Source organism: Linepithema humile, chromosome 6, assembly GCF_040581485.1.
Source record: "Linepithema humile isolate Giens D197 chromosome 6, Lhum_UNIL_v1.0, whole genome shotgun sequence".
Taxonomy (NCBI): Eukaryota; Metazoa; Arthropoda; class Insecta; order Hymenoptera; family Formicidae; genus Linepithema; species Linepithema humile.
The window spans coordinates 27704820-27725132 of NC_090133.1; the positions used below are offsets into that span (position 1 = coordinate 27704820).

At 46.1% G+C, this 20313-nt stretch overlaps 1 protein-coding gene and 1 long non-coding RNA gene across 2 annotated transcripts in view; one reads left to right on the plus strand and one right to left on the minus strand.

Annotated features, from left to right (window-relative positions):
* The window catches only part of Delta (neurogenic locus protein delta), a 61976-nt gene that overhangs the window by 11856 nt on the left and 29807 nt on the right, over positions 1 to 20313 (plus strand). Inside the window, exons 2-3 of the mRNA XM_067356792.1 lie at positions 3081 to 6408; positions 11191 to 11493. Of these exons, the coding sequence (XP_067212893.1) occupies positions 6349 to 6408; positions 11191 to 11493 (363 nt within the window). The 5' untranslated portion in view covers positions 3081 to 6348. The remainder of the gene's footprint in view (positions 1 to 3080; positions 6409 to 11190; positions 11494 to 20313) is intronic.
* On the minus strand, positions 16905 to 20174 carry LOC137000405 (uncharacterized). The gene is made up of 2 exons (XR_010890666.1): positions 19328 to 20174; positions 16905 to 19081 (listed from the first exon to the last, which is right to left on the minus strand). It is a non-coding gene; the product is annotated as an uncharacterized lncRNA (long non-coding RNA).

A 20313-nucleotide genomic window follows, 5' to 3' on the forward strand; every position in this document is an offset into this window, starting at 1 on the left:
CGAACGGCGCACGAGTCGGGGCGTCTCGATTAGCATAATCGTCGCATAAAATTCACGACGCTTGTGAATCGATTAAGATCGACCGGGCCGATCTCCGTGGCTCAGCTGCGGCCAGATATCTCTACGGACGCGGACGCGGGCGCAGCAACTGTCGCCATCAGAGCCCGAGATTAAACTCGATAATATTCGCGAATTAACATACCTTTCGCGTAACGAATGGAGGTAATTAAGCGTATTACTGGGCTGGCTTTTGCCGAACTTGCGCGATCATGCTGCGCAGATGCCGAGTAAAAAACAAAATACGGTGAGATAAATCGTGGTTATGAGATTTCGCGAGATCTGAATTCTCACGGGAAGAAATGTATTGCGTAAAGCATACGTATATTGCATAACGCATCGTGTAAAAATTATAAGTTTAAATTCTTTGCATTTTTTTTGTAGCTTGTAAAGAAAAATGAATTTATTCAACGTTGAAGAAATAAGCGATTTTATATTGTAATGTAATTTTTTGCGTCAAGAGAGATGCGGCTGTAAGACACATTTTCGTGGATAGATTTGTTTTTTTTTTCGTGGATAGATTGTCTTGCGCCACGCGTGCAATCCTGCAAATCTTGAGGTGTAGTCGACGGAAATGCAATCCTCAACCCCCGGCGGTGGTTCATTGAGTCGCCTTCTGTGCCGTTCCTGCACAAAGTGCACACATATCAGCGCAAACAGCGGCGGCAAGAAGAGTGCATGTGCTGCCGAAGACCGCGTTGCGGTTTCGGTCACACGTAAACGCACGCGCTCATGTACGCTCGCGTTGCGTATGAATGAAAGAGCAGCGGACGAAGGGAGTCGCGTGATGGACTCGCGTGTGTGTATTATGCACGTGTGTATATGCTACGGGCGGACTAATCGACCGCGAGTAAATACGCGAATATATGTACATGTAGTTGCGCAGAAACATATGGATTGAGAATGTACAGTGAGATCTTATTGTTGATGAAAGGAAAGTTTCCTTCAAGAACCACTTCTGATTATTAATATTTCATATTACTTTGGATATTATTGATCAGTATAATTTTACAAATATATCAATGTCAGAAGACGCGATAGAAACTTCTCCCAGTTTCAATTGTCTAAAAAAAAAAAAGTTGCGCAACATAATTCGCCGTCTAATCGCGGTTTACCGCTTCATTTCCTCGCTCAAGAAATGATATCGATATTCTATTAATCTGAGCATCTGCGAGCGTAAGATGAGCGATGGGCGATAGAGAGAAAGACGCCAACGCACGTGGAGCGAAATAGGAAAGAAGGACGGGCCACGGAGGGGACGGCCGGAAGTGGTTTCATCTGGCTCCCCCGTCGGTCTGACCTGTTGAACCACCTCGTGAGCGGAAGTACACTGTACAACTACGGGTGCCTTCGCTCCCCTCCTTCCTCCCCGATGCACAACGCGGCGAAGAAAACAACAAAGGCTTCTTTCTGCGTAGCGACACCTTATCGTAACGCTGTTTACCTGATTACGCGACCGTGATTTTGCCGAGCGCACCAGCTGGTGACGGTGGCTTTGTTCCCGCTCCAGTCTCGCGCTCCGCGTGTTTACCTTCTTTTATCTTTAAATAGTTTTCACAATGTATCGGTATGTTTCAATGCGAGCGTATTGTCTTTCACCACGCTTGAATTTCTTGCATTTTTACCGCGTGACAACATTTTGGGCGCGGTTATTATTTTCTATAAAAATAAGGATCTGATGAAAAATAACGATTCATCAGAAGCGATCATTTCGTCTCAATGAGACTGCGAACTCTTTAGAAGGGTTGTCGATATATCAAAGGGGGGAGGGTCTTTTTAACGGGGAGCGGATTTATTAGCCGCGATGGCTGCAACACTTGGCGGGGCGCGCCGGGCCTGCGAATCCGAATGGAGGTGAGATAGGGGTGAGCCAGGGGGACGGTGCCGCGCTAACTAACAATGAGAGACGTGGATGCGTGGCCGAGACAGGTCCGGGCCATTGTATCCCCGATACAATGCCTTGCAGCCGGGGAGCAGTATGCCCGCCATAATAATCTGTCATCCCATATAGTACTGATGCGTATGTCGTATAATACGCGCCCTTCGACCGGGAGAGAGAGCAGGAGAAAGAGAGGGAGAGAGGAGAGAGAGAGAGAGACGGGGTTCACCGCACCCCATCCGGTTTTACGACGAGTGACGTCAGGAGCTCTTGCGTAGTACGTGCTCTCGTTGTATCGGGGACGAGGGTGTCAGAAAAATTATGGGGCAAGTGTACATGAATGTGCATGGTCTTGTCACAAAACGCGAGCTTTATGGCTTTCTATTCAAATCATGACAAATTAATCTCTTACGGTAGTACGAATTAACGATAATGTATTCTTTATTTAATCTAACTCGTATTCAAACAGATTGTTATCCATTATTTACTTTTTATATCAAGTTTTAGTAATAAATGTTTAAAATAAGAATGGTTCTAGTCTTTCGGGTGAAGGCTGTAAAGTAAAACTTTTAATGCTAATATTATCAGTCAAGTTCCTTTAATCGTTGACCAGCAATCTCTGACTTTTCCAATGGAACTTGGCCCTTTTTTTTTTTAAACTATGATTTAAACATTGATATCGTTGCGAATAATGTATGTATAATTTCAATTTTGTTGCGTTTTATTCTTATTATATTTTCAATTTTTTAATTCAAATTTCTTTGCGTTTTAGTGTAATCAAGATAATGATTAACAATTTTATTCTTTTTATTTATTGATATCTGTGATTGACTTCATCATCTATAATGCATCAAGTAACTTTTTAATACACAACTATATACCAACAACAACATATATCAGCGATGTTTTATAATAATTCGTTTGTAAAAGCGTTTTAATTTGTAATGTAATATTTCATTTATTATAAACTTGAAGAAGACCTGATAACAGGTCGAATTTTTACTATTTGTCTCTGAATACACTAGCACGACCATCTAGCAACGGATGTTTAGCTTCTTATTTTTATTCCTTATTTATTCGTTTGAATTTAAAAATTAATTTTTTACTTTTATTTCTTTCTAATTCTTATTTCTTTTATTTCCAGGTTTTCATTTTTTTGCACAAGTAGAGACGAGTCATGCGGATACGAAAAAGTCGAAGAATGAAAAAGAGGAAGCGCAGATGACGCGCAATCGCTGCCTCGGCATGCGCCCGTATGTTCTACAGTATTAGGTAAGTAAACCCCTAAATTAGGGCAGTTGGCAAATATCCAGATTAGGGTGCCTCCACGCGATCTCATTGGAACTCGGTTATTTCATGCAATTCATGCTGCAGAGTTCGAATTCACCTGCAAAAAAAAAGTAATAGCTCGTATTTGATTTCCATCAGCGATGCGCCAACTGCTTTTTACAATTATTTTATAAATTTAACGAAAATGAATTTACGATGAACGAATACTCGCCGATATCTCTATCTAGTAAATCACAATTTAACAAGCAAAATTAAGCAACAAAGTTAGCTTTGATTTATTGGAGCTACTAGTAGTGTATTTCTCGCGAAATTTTATTACCTGATTATTGAAATTGACCTGGCGCATATCAAACTATTGGCTGGCAAAATGCCAAATCCCTTGGCATGCGCGCAAAATACCAAGCCAATATATTAAGCTTAAATATTTCGGCAAGCTGCAAATGCATCGAACCGCGCGAATAATAATATTAGCGATATTCTCGATTGTTTTTCGTCTTCAGAAAAATATGTGATCACTCTTCGCAAGCCCTTTCATGCGTCTATTTGCTATTATTCGTTCGTTACACAATGAATATTTATATCTAAAATAATCATATCCGCTCTTTGACATCCGTCATATCGTGAGTCGAGGGTTTACAGCTTGGTACAGCTACGCGATATGTACATATGCGTGCTCATACGCATTCACGCAGGCACGTACGCCTTGTCTCGCGCGCGCGTAAGAAACGTAATACGCTTAAAAAGAAGGTTGTGACGTCATACACGAGGTAGTGGCACACGGCGCGTGCCGTCGGATCTGTAGATGGGGTACGAATTATCACGGCGTAAGTAGAAGGATCGAGAGGGGGGCCGAGAGAGAGAGAGAGAGAGAGAGAGAAAGAGAAAGAGGAGAATATTGCGAGCTGTGCCACTGTGAACATCGGGCGAAGGGGAAGCAGGAAGGGGAGTGCAGGCAGGGGGCAGACGCCCCAAGGTGTCCACGAGCAGCCGAGCAAGGGAGTAAAGCGAACTGCAAAGCAAGCAGGCAGGCAAGCAGGCAGGCAAGAAGTCCGCACGAGTGGCTAGGGTGTCGTACAGGGGCTACACGCGCGGTAGTGGGGGTGGGCGCGTGCAGCCGGCCTGCAGCTGCCTTTGCATGTCGCCCCTTTTCCCCCCCTCGCCCCGATCCGCTGCCGTTCCCTCCTGCCCGTGCGGTCCCCCTTGCGCGTCCCGCCGATCGTCGAATCTGCCACCGGTGCAGCCGCTACCTCACCACCCCTCTGATTCGGGCGCAACCCCTCCCGGCGGCCGGGCGGCGGGGTGGAGGGGGGAGGGGGAAACCGGCGGGCACCACAATTATAAGTAGGGGTGCCGCCGGCCTTGCTACCTCCAGTCGAGGGTTGCACTCCGTGACGAGTACGCGCGTACGGCGACCACTCATCGCGACCACCCTGTATCACACGATCAACGCGGGGTGCACGCGTGCGCAACGCATCGTGCCATTGCGCGGGAGCAAGTATTCCGAGGGAGGTAGTTAGCAAGTGGGAGAAGAAACATTGACACACCGTGGATCTCTCTCTCTCCGGCGGTACAGCACGAGGAGAGGGCTAACCGGGATTGAGCAAGAGAGATCGCCATCTGTCGTACAGTCCACGCCGGTATAGTGCCTCAGCGGTTGTTGTGGATACCGCGATGTGGCGTTAGTCGACCGGTAGTGATAAATCTCTACTTCTCGTATATTTTGAATAGAAAAGAAGAAAAGTGACAATATAAATCGAACGGAACAAAGACGCTCGGTGTCTCGGGCACAATACCAAATTTCACGGACAAGAGTGAAGTAAGCAGCGGGAAGAGACGGAGAAAGGGGACGATTTGCGGTGGCGAACCGGCGTGTGACTTTTGCGCGTGTGTCCACGCGTATGCCACCGCATGGTGCCAGCTTTCCCGGACTTTTGGTGCACTTTCACGAATCGCATCGCGCCGATTCGCCGCGAAGAGCCAGACGCATCTCGGCCGCGGCTACGAAACGGCGGACTCTCGTCGGCAGTGTGCCGTCTCGTGTGTGAATTACATCGCTCTTTTCGTGCCCCCCCCCCGGCCCTTCCCCCCCCCCCCCCCCCAATTTCTTCGCCCCGACTGCAAGCTCCCTTCAGTCCGCGACGGGCGCATTGACTCTCCCGTTCATCTTCGACTCGTCACACACGAGCCGCGCGGGCATCCTTGGCTCCACCTCCACTTCCAAGGTACCCCACCACTCAGCCCTCTAGCCCCTTCCACACATCACCCTACGTTGCCCTTCTCCGCTACCAGGGCGCTGCTGCCGAACGGAGTATTCCTCGCGGCGCGGCGACGGCTGATCAGTGCGCGACTCGTCGTTGTTGCGGCGATTGTGCGAGGACGAGGAGCGTTGTAATAAGTTGTTTCGTCGTCCGTCAGTGCTTGCTCGCTGGCTTTCATAAGGTTTCGTCGCGCTTGTGACTCGTAACACGGAAGGAAGAAGAAAATCTACGATACGCCGGCGTATTGGCAACGAGAGGATTCTTCGCGACTTTACATTTATACGCGGACCGCGAAGGTTATTGTTCGCTCCCGGCGAGTCTCAGCGTCTCTTGTCGTCCCACGGATATTACTGGAATAAAGTGTGTCAACGCCAAGTGTGCAAAAAAAAAAAAAAGAAAAAAGTGAGAACCGCGCGTGAGATATCGCGTAGAATAACGCGAATTGTCAACGACCCCTCGCCGAGGAGTGCGTCGTACGTTGTACACCGGCCAAATTGTCCCGTAAATACGCGCGTGCCGCAGTGCACAGTGGGCGATCGGAGAGTTGGTTTTCCGCCGCGGTTTTCCGATTCGCGAACAACCAAATCGGCCTTCGTTTGCGCGCGGCATTTGCGCGTCGGCGCGCACCTTGCCTCACGTTTGTCGGCTCACGCCGCTTCCGGGCGACGGGGCTTCTTCGTGTGACACCGAAACGGGGCACCGGCACGACGCGATTCGTGGCTATGCAGCAGCCCCGCGGCGCAGCGGCGAGCAGGTAACGCCGACGGAGATACGACGAGTAGAACGCCTCACATCCGCGCCTCCTCCGCTCACCGAGGAAGCGCCGGCGGCGTGTAAACACCGAGGGATACGCGACGTGTCAACATGTGGACCACGATGATCGTGTGGACGACCGCCGTCGTTCTCCTGCCGACTCCCCGAATGGTAAGTTTGCCTCTTTATTTATTATATTCCTTTTTATCGCCGTGTTTCACCGTACACGGCACTCGATCCCAAGTTCTGCGAAACTCATTCTTAAAGACCGGTCTTTTACAACTGTTTTCCAATTCAGTTTTCACAAACAAAATTAATGTCTTTTGGGGATTGAGACCGCAGGGCGCCCAACCGTGCAAATATGTTTTGTGAAGGTTGCGTGAAGAGAAGCTTAAGATGCGGTTGGTACGTCTTATTTTAGGATAGATTTCAGAACACCACATAACCGTACCACAACATTACCTAAAGTTAAAAGCCGAAGGTATCGTAAAGCATAAGAGATACATAATACACAGCCGGCCGATTTCCGATTCTCAGAAATGACGCGAAACGTGCGTTCCTAAGACTGTACAGGGGGATTGCAGGGATTGGATTATATAATAAATCGCGCGATAGTACACATCACGTGTTGTCATCATAATTCAATATGTCGGGAGGGATTCTCGTCGACTTCTGTCGGCGTTGCCGACCTTGGACATCGCGATTCGATGAATGAGAGCGCTTGGCTCTCATGATGTTCGGCACAAAGCGGAATAAGCACTTTGGGTACCTGGCTCGTTTCGCCCCCATAGATCACCATTGTTGTGTTGAGAAAAGGGAAGGTGCCGCGCTGCAGATGTGCGCTAAAGATCGGAATAGACTCGACGTAATCGACTAGCGTTTCATAATAATCCATAATACGTTCTCTCAGAGCGAAGCTCGGATCGCGCACTTGCGCAACTGCGATTTATTCGCGCCGTCGGGCACGTTTTGCGTCCGCGTTTACTTGAAGCGATGAAACTGTCGCCCGATAAATACCTCGACGATATTCGTACCTTCGATGTTGAGTAGAATGCGAGAAGCACTTTTGAATTGTCCTGCAAGATCCTTATTCCTTAACAATTAACCTCGACTCTGCAAATTGTTTATTCAAGGTGATAACGCCCGTTAAATGAGACAGCTTAGTTTGTTTGTATTGTCGAACGAAATGTTTTCTTGTTTTCTTCAACAGTCGATTGAAATAAAATGTAAAATAGATGGTTCAACCATATGTTTCTGAATAAATCGTTTTCAATAGAAGGTAGTCAAATAAAATGCTCGCGATAAAATGTTTCGAAAAGTTTTGATTTTACATACAATAAAATTCGTTTTTAAATAATTTCAAAAAAAAAATTTGGAAAACTTTGGTTAATCTCTGCTGTTTCTGAAGTAAAAAGAAAAAGTTCGTTACTGCAGTGCTTCTCGAGTTTATTGCATTTGACAGTTATGATAAATTTAGTATTTTACAATTTAAATTCTTAACTTACATCTCGTCTTGAATGACTGATTTGTATGCGTCGACGAGCAGTGCGTTTCGCGTATTATACGGCCCGTTTCTTCTCCGGGTTTCTTCTCCACACGGATTCCAAGGGAATTCTTCCTGGGAGAGATGTCTTCCCCAGTCCCCTTTCCCGACCCTTGTGCTCTCTGTCTGCCGCGATCCTTCGCGTTCGTGTGCACGACTGCCTTCGTGCTTATCTCTCAACGATGCTTACCATGCTTTGATACTGTTTGTCGAAGTATGCAGAAGTGAGTTTGCTTTTAGAATTTCTGAAAGTTTTCGAGTTTAATCAGCAATGCGTGTCTGACAATGTTACAAGCAAATTTTTATTTAATATTTCTATTTCTTTTTCCTCGTGCGATGCCGCCGCGAAGTCTTCTCGTTCTCAGATAATCGTTTTAATTTAATTAATTTGATCGCTATATAATTACAATCGTCGATTGTTGTTACGCATCTTGCTCGCCCAATTTCTTGTCTTCGTAGAAAATTTCTTTTCTAAGCACATATGAAATTCTGTTTCTCTCTTTTCTTGCCACGCGGAGAAGTGTGTACCGTCCCTAACGGCAGATTCGGCGGCGCACACGCAACTCTAAATCTGGATGCACTCTTTTAGAAGTGTCTAACCGTGCTTGTGCCTCCTATGTCCGTCTCTCCCCTTGGCGCTGCTTCTAGTTAGCTTCGCCTTTCACGCTTTAGTCCCGATCTTCGCGCAACCTGCGCAGAATCCCGCTGTGGCGGATTCTTTGTTGTGTCCAGTACCGGTGTCGGGATGCCGAGAAGAAAAAGAAGAGTGAGATTGCATCGGTCGTTGCGATCCGCAAAGAGAACACGCCTCAAAGGCGTCTGAAGGGTGGCCCGGGCGGCGAAAATCGTTTTGTGTGACGAAACGTATCGTCGGCTACTCTGCCGCGTATATACATATATATACATATATATATACGTAAATACGCGCGGCGGCCATTCTCCGTTCTCAGAATAACCTTCCAGCGCGCCAAAAATGAGATTCTTCATCGTGAGGGCAGCGTGCTCGTGTGCGCGCCTCTGTGTACGGTTTGTGTGCTTTCCGTGGCGTGTACGATGACGCGCTCATTTAATCGTTTACCTTCGCAAGACGCGAACTAACGGGATGGACTCGCGACGAGTCGCCACCGAGCGTGTGTCGGTTGCATCGACTGTCTTCTTTAAGTAAGCCCAGTGCGCGACGGTGATTTGCAACAAAGACGCGTTCTCATTGCTAAGAGTCTGACATTGAATGCGAACATTTGTGTTTCAGTGGATAAAGCCCCGCGGGGCTCAGCCGCACTTAACGCACGATGCATATGAATGTAAACATATAAAGAAAAATGTAGAATATACCGCTGGAAAATACGAAAAATTCAGATGAATAACTGTATTTCACTCTGCTGTTTTAAAAATAGCTGATTGCCTGCGAGTCTGCAGTGTGTGCTACCTTTATCCGCAAACGTTATATTTATTTCTGTCGTGCAAGGTCGTGTGAAATGTTTCATTTTCCAAATTTACGGCGTGACGAGAAGGTCTTCAGTCATAACTGTACATCAAATGTAATTTGAGAAAAAACCTACAAAATTTGACATTGAAAATTCAATTTGTCACAATGTCAGCGGATTCAAACGCGCACGATTATCTCATTTCCCGGCATAAAATGGCTTTTAATCTAATTCGTTGAAATAGATTTTTCCACACGCAACCTCTGCTTTATCATCCCGCGATGTTCGCTGATTTATATTTTTGCAAGTCTCAAGTTGCAAATTTGTCGACAGTGCGCGCAATCGATACGTGAGACGATCCGCGGGTTCGATAAGGAAAGCTAATGCCGAGAGCTCGCCGTTCGGACCTCGTCGAAGGCCTTACCGTTCGCTCTCGGCTATACAATATCTCGTGGGAAGTTTCGCCCGGAAGCGCATTCGTGTGCGCGCCTTCTGTACGTACAAACACACGCACGCCTGTGTCCACAGTGGTCGAGCACTCTCGGCGTCGCGACGACGAGGAGAGGAAAAATGGGAAGCACGTATTTGACGTCGGCGCTGTTTATACAATATAGCGGCTCAATCGCAGCGACGATGTACTATCGATACTCCGAAGGAATCGTTGACCCTTGACTAACGTGCTTCCCCCATCCTTTCTTCCTTCGTCTCGTGAAGCCTTCAGCGTTGGAAAAATTGTTTATTAGATATTTTTCTGAGAGATTTTACTTTTTCCTTTTGCACTATCAAATCGTTAACGTTATAAAAATGAGGATTACATTCTGCCAATTGTATTTGAAGGTAACAAAATCGCGATGCGCAACAGTGTGATAATTGCGCGAGCTAATAGCGAGAGCGACTTTTATGCTGCCGAAAAACACCGCTAATCGACTCGCCTTTTTTCGCTGCGCACTCTCGAGCGAGCCTCCGCCCGGTAATTTCGTTAAGCAGCGCGCCTCGCGAACTAACTAGAGCGTTGATGCATTTACGAGCTTGGTCGACCGGTCTCTTTTTGCAGACTGTGCTTGCATCCACACATATCTAAAATGAATATCCGTTGCTTTCAATAATAGTGTGGCGGCAGTGACAAGAAACAAATCAATTTTTTTTCAAGCATTTTCTTCCGCATTTTTTCGTCAACGCGATATCGGAATTAATATAAATACTGCAACAATCGATTTTCGTTATTTTTAACATTTTACGAAGACTGAAAGTGTAGTTGCGTGTTATTTTAAAAGCTCGTGCAAAGCCGTTTGACCATAGTTCCGGTTCTAGCGAGAGGAATGCTCAGCTTGACATCGGCTCGATATCGATAAAAAGCGAATCGTCGAATTTGCGGTAAATCGTGGCACGTTTTCGTAATTCAATTATAATGGCAAGCCGTATCGGCGGATGGCTCGCGTCTCCTCGTGCGAGCGAGAGAAGACACGCGCTTTTTGCCGGCTCGACTCCGCTGCTTCTCTCCTCCTGGGAGACGTGCGTGACACGCGTCTGCAAAAACGCACGCGCACACGTGCTCCTGCGGCGTTTCACATCGTGGGGCACGAGACGACGTCCCCCGTCTCGCGAGCAGCGAGAGAGTGCCTCGTTTGATAGCGAGCTCTTTTTCCCGCATCCCATGATGATTCGCCGCCGTCTGCGGACCAGATCCACATTAAGATCGCATCGCGATTGCACGTGGAGTTATTAAAGATATTCCTGGGGTGCTCTGCAAAATTCGACGCCCTCCCTGAAGAACGCGTTTTTTATCGTGCGATCATTAATATGCGCGATTGATGCGAAAATTAACACGTTCAAAATTGACGTCGAACGGTCCTAACTTTTTTTTTAAATACGCTTTCCATTTTCCGTTTCAATTTGTCTTTCGAAAATTGCATGTCGTGTTGACGAGGATTATGTAATTTCCTTGACTCGCGTTTTCTGAAAGCGAAATGCATATGTGTGTTACAGGTGCACGCCTCGGGGGTGTTCGAGCTGAGGCTAAAGTCTTTCATGAACGAGTACGGCAAGGACAGCCTGGGCAAGTGCTGTTCCGGCAACGCGTCCAAGACAGGCGAGTGCTCGGGGGTCTGTAAGACGTGGTTTCGGGTCTGCCTGAAGCAGTACCAGGCTGAGATCGACACAACGTCGCCGTGTACGTACGGCGACGTCGTGACGCCCGTTCTCGGCGAGAACGCGTTCAATCTCAGCGCGAATGTCGCTCTGCCGAGCTTCACCAACCCCATCAACTTCCCGTTCGACTTCACGTGGCCGGTAAGTCCATCTGTCACACATTACACACTTAATAAAGTCGACGAATTTGTCGCTCGCGCGCGGGTATTTTACGACGTACATTTTTATTCTCGAATATTCTGCGGGATAAAAATTATATTTAACTCGAATGAAATGTAATTTGGACACAGAAGCAATTAAATAACGAATTAAAATGGAAATTTATTTAAAACGTAAAATTTACTTTTGGAGAAATTTTTAGCAGAAGGTGCGTAATTTTGTACGTAATTTTATACGTTAATTAAAATTATATTTTATTGAATGAATGTAAATATGGTGGCAAAGACAAATTTAATTACAGAAATTAATAAGATATTTATTGCTCGTGATTAATTAAATTATTTTGCGGGAATTTTTATGAAGAGAAAGTACGAGTTAAATTTTTTAACGTCTAGCAAGACACCTTGTGTGCCTAATAGCATGAAACATCACATGTTTTCGCTATATGCGTAGGATAGATCTGACATCCTAAGGGAATGTGTCATCGTAGAATTATATGCAGTGATTTATAAACTTTCACAAGATAACATAAAAGTCGATACACGAACGATGTCTTACGAGAGGTGTGCATGCGTTGAAGATTTTTTGCAGGTCTCGCGGATTAGCATAAACGTTTCAATGTGGGAAGTAAGAAATGTTGACGACCGTGTAGCGATAAATAACAGTACCAGCGTGTTCCATATAACGTCGGATCGTAATGATGCATAACTATAGTTAACAAAAAATGAAAGAAAACCATTTGCACGTATCGCCTGCGTAACATCGCTTGCCGTGCCGATACTTGACAAGTGTCCTGCGCTATTGAATTCCTTTGATTCTTTTTTAATATTCCAACAACTATAAATACGTGTTGTTTTGCAATCGACTAGATGCGTTCGCGAAAAGTGTAAGACACGTGCCGATAAGACGGCAAAAAGTACAAACAGCAATCCGAGCTCAGCTGCGCGGAAAAGAACAATACTTCCGTCCGTCCGTAACTGGTCACGGATGTTAATCGCCGAGTGCATGATCCGACTAGTTTCCAGCAAACGCCGGAACAAAAATGCAGATAAGAAACACGCGGAATTGGCGTGCGCGCGAGAAAATTATGTTACGCCGAGAGCTCTCGAGTTAACGCGTGGACAAAGTCTCAAGTCGGCCCGCCCTTTTGTAACGTGCGCTGTTGCTGCGCGCGATGCTATCTCGCGCGGAAAGTGCAATCGCGCGCAGTCCGGCTTCGCGTCCGGCCGACTAATTAGCACGGAAGTCGCGAGTTTTGCATGCGAGATTGAAAACTCGTTCGGTTTGTAACTTCTGAAGGTCGATTATCGTGAGATTGTACTGCGCGATGTTTCCTAGTATGGGCTGCTGCACGGAGTGCAGCCGCGACGAGATAAAACTTTGTCATCTACTCTTTTCATCGGTTAAAAATAATGGAAATTTTATTCGTTGCGCAATATTGGGATTATTTCCCACTCGTATGATAATTGAAATATCTGATCGTTTATCGCCGGTATAGTAATTAGAGTTTTCACATCGCCGGTATATTAAGTTCTGAGAATATAAACTTCGATGCGGGTTTGTAATGCGTTAGCGTGCGGTGTTTACAACTCCCGCGCCGCGACCCTAACAATGCGCGTGCGGTGCGTGTGCGGGAAGTGCGTTGTGTTGTCGGGGGCATCGGGGAAAAGATGTTGCCACGCGTCGGCGGTCGCGTTGCATTTGCAACAGGTCGGCAGCAGAGCAACGACTTTGATTTCTGCCTCGTTTGACGCGCACAATTAACGGAAAGGGCGTTAATTGTCTCTACGGCAAGTCCGCCCCTCGCGTGCGCGCAACATGCGTCGTGATCGCTGCTGAATGTACAAGGATCGACGCACTCTCTCGCATCTGCTTTTTCCCTTCAGACTTTCGCGCGCGTTGCAACGAGAGCGCCGTCTCGCGTACAGACAGGTTGATTGTGTCGAACGAGAGAGAAGGAGAGCGCGTGTTGTGTAGGGGTTGCGTTTGTGTATGGCACGCACGACGCGTGCTGCCGGCGTTGCTTGCACGCGTGCGTAGACACGCAGCCGTCGGTGCAATAAAGAAAGAGAGACGGGGAGATCGAGAGAGCGGGAGAGAAAGAGCGAGAGTTGGACTGGCAGATGCCGCGGAGAAAGAAAGAAAAAGAGAAAGAAAGCGGCAAGGGGAGAGAGTGGCACTTGTCTTTCCCTCCTACTGTTGTTGATGCTGCTTGCTGTTGCCGACGGTGCTCTTAGATAGGCGCCGAAATCCACGACTCGCCTCTGTAAATGTGATAATTGATAGGAGTCGAGTCGAACGATCCAACATATATACGTTAAAATTCCCGTCATAATTATCTTGGTGTATCTAATAATTCATATCTTCGTGAAGAGAAACAGCTGAAATAGAAGTCTCGGGGAATATCATACTTTTTCACAATATTCCTTCAACGTTATCACAATTTATTCTACCGTTTTTGTTTGATAAAATTGCCTGATCACGATCGAACATTACGTATGCAAGCATCGATAGAACGCGATAAGGAACGAAGGATATTTGTTACGCGATCTTAAAACGATACGTTATATAAACGTCGTCAAGGCTGCAATTACGGAAACTTGAAGTAAATCTGCAATCCCGTTGTTTGTCACACTTGGAATTTCAGTGAATTGTTTCCACGTATTCGTAATTATTTCCATACGACGAAGAGAGAAAAACTGAACTGAAATGCGAGAAGTCGAAGGCGGCAGCAGCATCACGTTTGATGAACGTGAGGGAAGAAAATTTTCTTTGTTTCGCGAACACGTCGATGAAACTGAGCCATCGTGTCAAGAGAACCGACAACTGACGCACCAGTGTGCAGCAGCATCCTTTGGCGCACGTCAATCCTCTCAGGATTTAGCGGTGCTAGCGCATTTCTGACTATGAGACGACGGTTCTGCAGGGTCGCCGCCGACAGCAGATGGTCGGGGCCTTTTGCGCCTCTACACACTTCCCACGTACTCTCGTTCGGGTCTCCCCCCCCCTCCTCCCCCTCGCTCTCTCTCTCTCTCTCTCTCTCTCGCTCTTGCTCTCTCCTCTCTTTCTCGCGGCTTTCTCGTGAGCGAAGTTAAATTTACTAACCCATATGGCGCCCCTCGCGCCTCTAACGAGCGCTTTTCTCTTGCTCTTTCATCGACCACCTCGTCTCTCTCTTGTTCTCCGCTCTCAACATTTATTTAATTATTTGTTGTTCTTATGCCTTCTTTCCTCTAACGCAGCTTTGCGTTTTTTTTTTTTTTTTAGCGCTATATATATAACTTTTCTTCTGGAAATGTATTTCAATAATTAATACATTTCGTTTGTTCCTTCATGTAATATTCAATGTACATCTGCCGGTTGTGTACATCGCATATACTTGACCCGAAGGCAAAATAAGTTTACTTTCTCTCTCTCTTTCCCGTCCGCACCCGGATGATAGAGGCACGTGCGTTCTTCGATATTTACCACCGGTGGTTTGAACCCGCAGCCCGCGGCTGATAGGATTATCGCGCGGCGTGGCAATGTCGAAATTATCCCGAGAGCGGTTGCCTGATGCTCTGCACCCGGCGGCTTTGATGTATGTAGCATCAAACGGAGCTGGTAGCGATCCTCGGGCTCTCTTCTCGGAAGACGACCGACACGTGATCGTATTTCCGCCGGAGAATTTTCGACGGCTCTTCTGACCGATTTCTGGCCGACGCTCGTTCCGGATATCGCCGCCGACTCGACGAAATAGCTCGAAACCGACGTAAGTCGTAATCGCTATTTGGAGTACTCGATTTATTTTCGTAGCTTCAAAGCGCGATGGTGGCTACATTCTCGTTAAATCAGTTGCGCATAAAGAAAAAGAAGAGATCAATATAATTTTACGACGATCGTATAATTTCATATAATTGAACTATTCGCTGGAGTATAATTTAATTGGCGTATTTATGCGAATACTTGATACTTTAATACTTAATTGAGTTTTAAAAAATAAGAAATATATACAGGCTCAAATGATACAAATAAAATAAAATAAATTGTCAGGATCATAAAGAGCCAAATATTCCGGATCTTAGTGCGAAAAGTCATATAATCAAATTGGAAACATATACAAAGATAAACATTTCGACCCGACATCAGGCCTTCTTCAATGTGACAAAGTCGCATGAAATAAAAGTCGCACACAATAATATAAAAATAGATAATTGAAGTATAAATGATGTGTTTATCAACGCATAAGATAGAACGGAGTCAGCAGATTTAAAATTGGTTCATAATTTATACTTCAATTATCTATCTTCTATATTATTGCGTGCGACTTTTATTTCATGCGACTTTGTCACACTGAAGAAGGCCTGATTTCAGGGCCTCGAAACGTTTGTTTTTGTATATGTTTTTAATTTGATTATATGACTTTTCGCACTAAGATCCGGCGTATCTGGCTCTTTATGCTTCTGACAATTTATTTCATCGAGTTTTCATGTATGATTTAGGTTATCGTGACAAATGTGTGAGTCGCAATAATCGGTTGTTACATGTCGCGTTGCTACACCGCGAACGATTTGCGAAGCGATGTAAACGAATGATGGTGAAAAAGTGAATTAACTCGTTGTTACCGCGGATGATTACGGCCGAGTCTGCAATTAGTAAAATGACTCGTGACTCACTCAAACCGTATGTTGGAGCGTTAGACGAGCGAGAACCGATAAAATAGCCACTATAAATAACAGTTGCATGCAACGCGCGTAAATCACTTCCGTGCGGGACTGAGACGCGCGAATTAATGTCTACAATCACAGGTCCGTTTAGATGTTCTTACTTAATTAGCGACACGACTCGACAGAAAAATAAATTATCGAGTTGCCGACACCTGAGATTATTGTCACTTAAAATCAAACGATTAATCAAAAGAAACTTCCCATTAATCGCACGATTATACATTTTAGAAAAATTCACACACAATTTTAATGGCAGATTCACATTTTTTATTCACATTCATAGAAGAAATTATCTTTCTGTTAGCAGATATATCTGCTTACAAAATATTAGGTTGCGTATTAAGTAATTTTTCGGATTTCTCAAATAAATCTGTCTGCTTCTTTTTGTCCGGCTTTTTGTAATTAAATCAAGATTTTTTCGCATTGCGTAAAATCGTGCTGCGTGAAAAAACAGTAACGCAACCGAAAATTACTTATTACACAGTCGAATATTTTTTGAATAGGCGCCCTGAGCAGAGAAACGCGTGTGGCACATGTCATTCGGCGGCAGCCAGCAGCGGTACGAAACCGCGACGTGCGTCTCGATATGTAATCGTAACCTTCGCACACGCTTTGCGATCTCTTATGCGTGCGTGCCGTTGGTCTCTTATGCGCGCGCCTTAATTGGCTTACGTTCGTGTACACGAGCCGCCTTATTAAAACAGCACGAGGCGACCCGCGACAGTGCGGCCACTGTGCTCTCGATCGTTGCGTACGTTCCTCGCGAGCGAGCGTTATGCGATTTTCCGCGCGCTAATCGCGCACGTTCCCTCATTCTTTTCCCCGCCACGCTTTCGCTATGCCGCCTGGGAATTCTGCCGTCGTGCCATTCTATTTTTAGCGGATCGTCGTAACTTCCTTCCGCGATAATCTCACGCGACTTCGTCGTCATCGTCGTTTAGGGATGCTGCAACGTGCTCGAGTATCGATACTTGTCTCGATGAAAAAAAATCGAAATCTCGCGAATGTTTGCAAAATATATTATTATTACTATTATATTACAATATTATTGTGGTATTGTTTATGCATGATACTATCAAATTCAGTGACTGAACGCTCTACGGTAGCAGCATTGTATCCTTAAATGCGTTTTCACGGAACATAATTGCGAGACTAACACTTAAAGAAGAACAGAAAGGACGATGAGGCCGCGAAAGCGATGGGAATCGTGAAGCAGGGGGCGAAAAGGTGGGGCCCGAGCGAACGAGCCGTGGGTCCCACGGCCGAAAAGGCTGCGTGATTCGCGTCCCAGACGAAGACACGAGCGGCGAAAGGTCGAACGAACGAATGGCTTGGACGCGCGCGGGACAGCGATTCGGCGCGGCATCGCGACGCGGTCTTTAATGCAAAGTATTTGGCATAAATTACGCGATGAAGGGAAGACGACGACGACAACGCGACGCGACGGCGGCGGCGGTGGCGACGACGACGGCGACGGCGACGCTCTATTCCCGAAACTCGTCGGTGCGTATTTTTAGTTTCACCGCGCGCGAGCTTGCGAGACTCGCACGCGATCGACCTCTTTCTCTACCGGCCGATTCTAGTGTGTGCGATGTCTTCCTTCCTTCCTTCCTTTTTCTTTTTTTTTTTTTCTCTCTTTCCCGCTGTTTCCGTGCGTGTCGTAAGGCACGGACAGTACTGTAGAACTTAGAACCTATTACGCGTCGACTGAGTTTTGTTTGGGTTCGAGGCCACCGCCAGCAAACACGCTTTAACCTTCCCGGAGAATTCATCACGCATGTGATAACACAAACACAAGAGGTGGTTACTATCTAGACAAATTTCGAAAATGTCAAATTCTCAGGGAAATATCGAGACTCGCGATAAGTTTTTCTGAAAATGTCTTTCCAAGGTTTTTGTTTTTATAATATGATCGGTTGGCTCGCTTCTCCGGTACGAAACATTAGAAAGCATACGAATAAACAAATTAATTTTAAATTTGCATATAAGGATGCTTTAATTTTGCTTGGAAATTTTATCGACAATGCACGAAAAATCATAAAATTCTCGGCAAATATTTGTTTCGTGGTTTGAGTGGACACTTTTTATGTGTTGATTTTGATAATCGATAGAAATAAATGTTATCTCACAGTCAAATAAAACGTGACCCTGGCACTTCCTGTACGTGAAGTGAATAAATAAATATAAATAAATTTCCTCGATCAGATATTTAAATCAGCGTCTGACAGCTATAAAACTAATATTCAAAAAGAATCTACCGATAGGAGGAAGTTTTACGAATCGAGCGTTTCTTCTGAACCCTTGCCTGCGATCGAAGGAACTCGTAGTTTGTTCGTAACGGTAAAACTCAGGAAGTTCCCTTTCGCTACGACGCGAATCGAGTTCGGGCACGAATTTATACTTTACGAGATCGCAAAAGTGAGCCTCGAGTAACGGCGATGCCGTCGTTTCCCGATACACTTTCCGGTTTCTCTTCTCGTCTCTCTCGCAGATTTTTATTCGCGACGTCGCTCGGGGCGCTATTTACGCGGAAGCACCTCTTAATCCGTTTCCTCTCCCAGGCCCGGGCGCGCGCGCGTTTCCTGCTGCCCTTTTGTCGCGCGCATCTCCTCCCGGCTGTAAAAAAAAAAAGAAAAAAGAAAAAGACAGGACCTTAAGTAGAGGGGTCCCGTGCGATAATGGCGAAAATAGGCTTTTGTCCCAAGGCTACTTGCTGTCTGCCGCCGCTCTTCGCAGCACGTTGTTCGAAATAGGTGTGTTTGGAGAGATTATGCCGGCAAGACACGCAGCAGTTGTTTTCGCAGCTTTCGGCGCCTTTTCTCCGGAGCGAAGATACACACAGTCCCAGCGACACGTGCAGATATCTGAATGCAAAAACAAAATTCTTACGTGAGAAAAGTGACAATTGTTTTCGCGCGCTTGAAATTATCGTGCGATTTGATTTCAAAATTTAATTTTAGACTTTGTCGATTGTGTCGCCAGATAAAGGTCGTTTTAGCGCAACGTTGTAATGTAATCGCTACTCGAACGTCACTGTCTGCACGCCGGCTGTTCCCAACCCTTCCCCTTTGCTTCGCCGTGACGAAAATATAACATGTGAGAGCGCATACCTCCTGCCCCACCCTCTCTTTAGGACCCTTGTCACGTGGTCATCGGGCAGGTACGCATCAGCTGATGCACGCGCGCGGGTGAAGCTTATTGACTGACTGACTGACTGACTACGCTTCCCCTGGGCACCGTCGCTCGACACGAACGATAGAGCAGCTGTCATTATCGACTCCGTCATGCGTCACGAGTCTCGGTTTTTTTTTTTCTCCCCCGATTAATTCTTAAGCAGGATGCATTTTTGTGTTTGTTAAAATAAACGTTGCGCAACGATTGCTACGAGTCTCTTACAAAACTGAATTGAATTAACGTAAGCTTGTTTTCGCGATAAAAGGATTTCGATGCTTATATCGGATAATGGAATTCCTCTGCGTAACGACTCGCGAATGATTACAATACGAGTTGAAAGTTGGGAACGGTAATAATTACAGTCAGATCGAAGCGCACATTAATAAAAAAGGCCGCATCGCTTCACATTAAGGATAGCCCGTGAAAGCGTGACTTTTGTTCGCATTACGGCCAACGAGGAAGGAATAGAACGAGCCATTTAGGTTGGCGCTCACGGACATTTAAAGAGAGTGCTCAGTTCTGATGCTTAATTACTCGAAAGTAATTGTTACTCCCCGAAGTGATTCAACGTAATCTGCTAATCGTGTCTTCTCGGCTTTACAAAATCGGCTGCACCAGCGACTGTGTCGTAACTATAGTGTCTGTCCTCCATGGACTTCTCATCTATTTTTACGCATTCTCGTTCCCGGAGGTACCGACTGGCACATAGCGACACACAGCGGGATTAGGTAACGGCGCTTCCGCTGCGATGAAATTTTCGCGACCGCGCCGGTCGAAAGGAGGAAACGGAGACTCGCGGATAACGAACGACGACGACGACGATGACACCCCGCGCCGTCGCCTCCGCGTCGCGCCAAAGTCACCGGTGTGCATTTACATGCGACCGTCCGCTCTCGGCTGCGCGCGCTTCCTCTTTCTCCGC